General features: G+C 44.6%; 1 protein-coding gene across 4 annotated transcripts in view; it reads left to right on the forward strand.

Annotated features, from left to right (window-relative positions):
- The first annotated feature begins 497 nt into the window (after positions 1-497).
- The window catches only part of PPP2R3A (protein phosphatase 2 regulatory subunit B''alpha), a 77855-nt gene continuing 72578 nt past the window's right edge, over positions 498-5774 (forward strand). The window contains exons 1-3 of one of the 4 annotated variants that reach the window (XM_032971951.2): positions 498-1210; positions 3230-3701; positions 4798-4915. In XM_032971951.2, the coding sequence (XP_032827842.1) occupies positions 3466-3701; positions 4798-4915 (354 nt within the window). In that variant the 5' untranslated portion in view covers positions 498-1210; positions 3230-3465. Of the gene's footprint in view, positions 1211-1244; positions 1449-2985; positions 3035-3229; positions 3702-4797; positions 4916-5774 lie in introns of those variants that run through there. The other 3 variants (XM_032971950.2, XM_032971953.2, XM_032971952.2) reach the window with 3 other exon arrangements.

Raw genomic sequence — 5774 nt, forward strand, 5'->3', positions numbered from 1 at the left:
TAAAAGTCTATTAATTTAAGTAGAACGTGTTGTCCACATTCATTTAAAGTAGCGCATTTTGATGCGACGTCACATTTCTCAACCCCCCCCCCCCTTCGTCACGCATCGTCACAAATGTCTGACCCCCCCCCCACCCCCCAGGTGCGTGACGTCATTTATGGACAGCCCCTTACATTAACAGATTGACATGCTAATCTCGAGCAACACAATAGCCAAGGTATGCCTAGACCTATAGACTCTCACAGAGACGGGTCTCTATGAGAGTCTATGGGTCTACGTGTTGAATTATTATCGAAGTGAACAATTTCTTACGGACGCGAAGCAACTGCTTACCCTGTCTAGCAATTCAACATGTGCACACGATATCTGTTGTAACAATTACAAAATAACCCTTTTCATGCGTATCCTGTCTAACAGTTCAACAATTACCACAGTCCCTGTGATCACTGTTACGTTGCAATTATGGCTTTATTTTTTGGCGATTTCGAAAACGTTTTTTTTTGGTTTGGACATGTTTGTTTTGTTGTAGTACGGAGTTAGACTGATGGCCTTAATCTAAGTTTTCTTGTGGTTGTTGTTGTTTGACTTTGCATCCCACTGGGATTTTTTTCACACAGCGTTGGTGTACGGTGCTTTTTTCAGGAATATTTTTGCTGTTTTTTTTTTCCCTGGATTTTCTGTTTGCACAGTCACAGATGTTTTTCTTGTTCGTGTTTTTTTTTTGTTGTGGTTGCACCCGATTCAAGAGCCGAATATGCTCACAGGGCTATACCAAAATAAATAAACTGAAACTGAAACCCTGCACGCTCATCCTATTTAGCAACGTGAATTAGTGACGTCACTACGCAACGCGTTGACGTCATCACGCAAGAATAACGCGGCGCTGTCGCCAAAGCGACCGTGACGTGGCGCCCTGCCATTGGCTTATTCCCCCGCAAACGCCGAAGTTTGTAAAATGTTACGGCTTTCATTTGAAATAACGTTTCCTTAAGGCCAACGAAGGTAACGAACCACTTTAAACATTATTAATCACGTGCAAGATCTTCAGTACTCCGCGCTGTTAACCTTTTGGGGATTTATTACTTTCACGCTTGAAGTTTGCGCTATCTAGTTGGGCACCTCCCAAGTTGCCTGACCTTCCTGCCGGGTTTGGGGCTCCTTCCTCCGTATGAATTATAGGCGACGGGAAGGTCCCGCCGTTCTGTCGATTGTAAGGCCTCGCTCATTCAATCTCCTATTCAAGTCTTAATCTTCCACACTGCTGCTGTACCTTCAAAGTACAGATGCAAAATGTCAGTTGCATTTCAATTGAATGTTTCGAATGTAATCGCTTGCAGTCGCGAATGTGTTCAGCTGGAAATGTGTTGAGAGGGGTGTGTTTTTGGATGGACTTGTCACCTTCATGGGAATGTGGAATTTCCTTCAGTAGTCAAGGCTGTAGTCAGGAGGTGAGTGCTGGCCTACGCGCTTTCGAGCAGGAATGAGATTATTTCCACGAGTCGTTACGATGTGCAACGAAATAGCATTGTTCTGCTTTGCGAAAATACCGTATTTTGCAAGTATTTGGTAACTTGAGGCACGTTACGATTTCGGGTTAACTATTGAGGGCGGATCGAGATGAAATCGATGAAATCAAGACGCGCAAACGGTCGGAGCGCTCATTGAAAGCTCCATTTAATTGATAATGAAAATCTACGAAACAATGTGTTTGCAAAAGAAAGTTTTCGATCGGTGTGCGTTCCTGCCATTACTTTGGGTGAGAGTGACGTGTACACTGAAATACACGTCAAACAAAAGTTGTAAAGATAGCAAAGAAGCATGGTTAGGTATGTTTGGCGATACCATTGATTTCAAGAAAAACGCATTAAGTCAGTGAGCGTCGGAAGGACACATTGTTGAACTTCTTTCGCACCGTACGTAGCCAGCGGCGCTTGTCGGAGGTGCGGTGGAAGGGCAGAAAACTAAACACAAACAGCAGCTTTGATGACATTAGTTTTCATTCACGAGAACGATGATGGACGAGACTGATTTTGAACGGCAGCCAAAGACGTGATCGTGCCCAAGAAGATCACCACCGCGAATATGGAGCGGATAGAGATAAGATCGGCTCCCGTGGACATCACAGAACCGCGGGGAGGCCTTTATCCAGCAGTGGATAGGTCATGAATGATGTTAGATTACCTTTAAATCAAATAAGACTTTGATAAACCCGTAGACTTACCAAAACTGCCACAGACGGTAAATCTATAAAGACAATACATGGGGTTTTTTTTTGTTTAGATCGCGTAAATATATACAGTAATTGTGTCGTTAAATCCGTCACCACCCGACAGCCAATTCGTAAGGTTTATAACGTAAACAGAACATGGCAATTCGTTACTAGTGCAACACACTGGTATGTTGGAGAGCAAATACACAACATTTACAATCTTACGAATTGGCTGTGTCGGGTGGTGGCGGGTTTAACGACACACATTTACACGATCTAACCCATAGGGATATTATGGATGGTATTTGTCGCGAAAGCCTCCTAAGTGTAACAATACTTTACATTCGCCAGGTGAGGGCCCAGTGAAACTATTTTTCAAAAGGAGACCTGGGTCATACATTGTCTAATGGGAAGATCGACAACATGCCAGAGTGGAGCTTTCATCGTTTGGTCCAAGGCTGTAAATTAGTGACAGGCGCTAAGCGCCACTCCACGATCACTCCAACATGAAATCTCTAACTTGGTATTTTTTTATTTACTGCTGTGGAATGCACAGTGACATTTGGTTTCCATCGAAACACTCACAGTTGGAATTGGCCGAACATCCCAATGTAGAACTCTCCTGAAAATATGTTGGTGTTCAGCGAGGCGTTCTTGGATTAAGGGCATCGTTATTTATTTAAATCGCATGACTAATGAACACCATTTATAATGCGTGCATATTTCGCAAATTGGGCGCGATGTTCAATCCAGAACTCGGAAGGCGCAGAGCCAGAGCTCCCAAGTCCCTCGTAAGCCGGCCTGAACAGTTGAGAGCCTGGACAGGTGAGCCTTAAATGTGTTTAAAAAAAAAAACTTCCTTATATTGTGTAAAATGTTTTTTTTCTTCCTGTGAAGGTGGAGATAGGACGTGAATGAAAACAATGAATTGTGCCTTATTGCTCACGCGAATGTGAAACCGTGACCTTGAACACCACCACTGCTTCCTTTCCCACAACCCCCACTCTCTCCCTGCTGTAGGTCAAGCGTAGCCTTGTTTCTTGGGCTCCCTGGAGCAAACAATTGTTGACTATAAACACCGTCAACAAGACAAGGCCAAGCAATAATTTTAAATTAAAAAGTGAGAAGATTTCACTGATTCACCGGGCCTACTGTCTGTGGCCGATCGAGACTGTCCGGGCCGCACCGGCGACGCAGCCGCAATTACAACCACAACAACACCATCACCATTGCTGGCTTGCGCTGACAACTCAACCATGCAGCCAGTGCTCAAGATGAAGGTGAACGAGCTGTTCGCCCGCTGGTTGAGCAGCGATGATGTTCGGCGGTCCCTGAAGGAGCTTCTTCATCAAATTCAAAACTCTGACGATGACGCGGCGGGAGGGGAGGGCTCTTCGGACTGTGACGGAAACATGGAGGATGATGCTGCCATGCTGAGTGCAAACGGGAGCTCGTCGGATTTCGGCCGAACGTCGCTGACATCCTCGCCCAGGTACCGCTGCTGCCGACGCTGAAATGGATTGGTGGCTGAAGAGACGGGTGATGTTTCTGAGCACTAAGCGGGCACCGCTGAGATCCTGGATTTGAATCTGTGTTTTGGCAGCCCGTAATTAAATCGAGTTCCCAAGTGTTGGCAGTTGATGGCAGGATTGCATGACACTGGTCCTTGAAGGCCTCAATCCGGCATAGTTTATAGATTACACCGAGTTTATACATCAAAACAGTCAACAAAAAGTCCTCTTTAAGCACTGATTAAGTGTTTGAAAGCTCAGTTGGATTGAAAATCAAAAGAAACTGCAATCCTTGAGGAACGGACTTATGCACCCTGGCTAAGTTTTCAGCCTGGTCACCAATAAATGCAGAAAAAAAATTACGAAATTTGGTTTAGAGCTTAATTGGATTATTCCATTTCTGAAAATTTCAAATTTTGGTTTATTGCCAACCATCAATGGGGGAGGGGGTGGTGGTATGTGATAACTTATGCTTGCTACCTTGCTTAAGAAGCAAAATGAGCCGACTGAGGCGAACTCGTTCCTCACCGAGAACGTAACGAGTGAAGAGTTTTCCCGATTTCGTATCAGTTGTAATTTTGCCATGCTTGCCATATTTAAATGCAGCAAACCCATTCAAATGTGTTCACAAGACAATGTGTAACTCAAGAGCGCAGTAAAAGTGGCAAAGCTGAATGGCATTCTGTAGCTTATGGTCCAAGATTTGAAGAATTTGAAAAATCTCTCGCGAATTACTTTATTTGGAAAGACAGCGATCGTTGCACCTACTCCAAAAACGTACCTGGAACCTGGGTGAACAAATGGCATTATTGATCTCTAATGTGTTTTCGGGTTGTGCCAACAATTTGCGACGTGTGCCTGGAGATTCTTCCATTCCTGCGAGCGTACTTAGCGTGGCCAAGATGCTTGCAGTGACGCATCAGTGTCGTTTGCGGTCCGTTTGGAAGTGGGAGGCTTCTGCCTCGTGTGGCTGCGGACCGTGCAAAGTGAAGTTGTTGGCCAGATGTGGCCCGCCCGTTGCGGACGATGCTTCTCGCACTGCGCGGTTTGACGGCGGCGTTGTTGCTGCTTTTGCAGATCTCCAAGGCAGCCCGCTCACTCCATGCTGAGCTCGGGTGCCCCCTTAAGCCCACGCAGCCCCCACAGCCTCTCGGGATCGCACAGGACCCCGCGACGACTGCTGGGAAGCAGGCAGGCAAGGCCACAATCTCCGTGGACTCCTCTGTCTCTGCGTCCTTCTTTAACCATTCTTTGCAATATATTTCCACATGATAAACCACTTCGTTAAGCTATCATTTGTGGCCAGGTCGCTTCTGAAAAATGAGCTGTTAACGAGTGGGTTGTACCTGGTAAAATAAAAAAATAAGTTTTATTTGTATATATATTTTAAGTGATTTTCTTTCCTTTTCTGTACCTTGCACGCCCATCGTGTTTTTTTGTTGTAATGTTCTGACTGACCCCGCTAGAAATCTGTGAAAAAGGGCTTTATAGCTCATAGGATTACTCCAGTATGAATACATATTCTGATTATGGCTCAGTTGGAGAGTGAGCAGCCCCCAATTGGAAGGTTGCAAGTTCCAAATCATGGTTGAGGGTTGCCACAAAACATCCCTCTGGGGATGATAAAAATGAGTCTCACGTTGTGGGGAGGTCAACAGCCAGAACACACAAGCACTAAGACATCATGACATGAATAGTCGAACACGAAGGAAAGAAGTACCTTCACAACCAGTATATTTAAGAATTGTGGCTCGCTGTGAGTTGCCTATGTCACAACGGACCGTGGTTAGTCTCTCTTAAGAGTCCGTTAATGTCAAAGGCTCTAACAACTTAACTCCAGCAATTTATCGAAGATGGTAAAGTGTAGCGGAAGAAATGTCCGAACAATACTTTTATTAAATTATCAAGATATATTTTTGTATCCACAATATATGCATTTAAATGCATGCGTACATCTGTGTTTAATACTTTATATATTGTATGTAATGGGTTGATGCCATTGCTTAAGCCACTAGAGGCACTATCATAAAAAAAATATTCGTGACCCTGAATCG

This window comes from Petromyzon marinus, chromosome 47 (assembly GCF_048934315.1).
Source record: "Petromyzon marinus isolate PM22_M1 ecotype Great Lakes invasive population chromosome 47, UKy_Petmar_22M1.pri1.0, whole genome shotgun sequence".
NCBI lineage: Eukaryota > Metazoa > Chordata > Hyperoartia > Petromyzontiformes > Petromyzontidae > Petromyzon > Petromyzon marinus.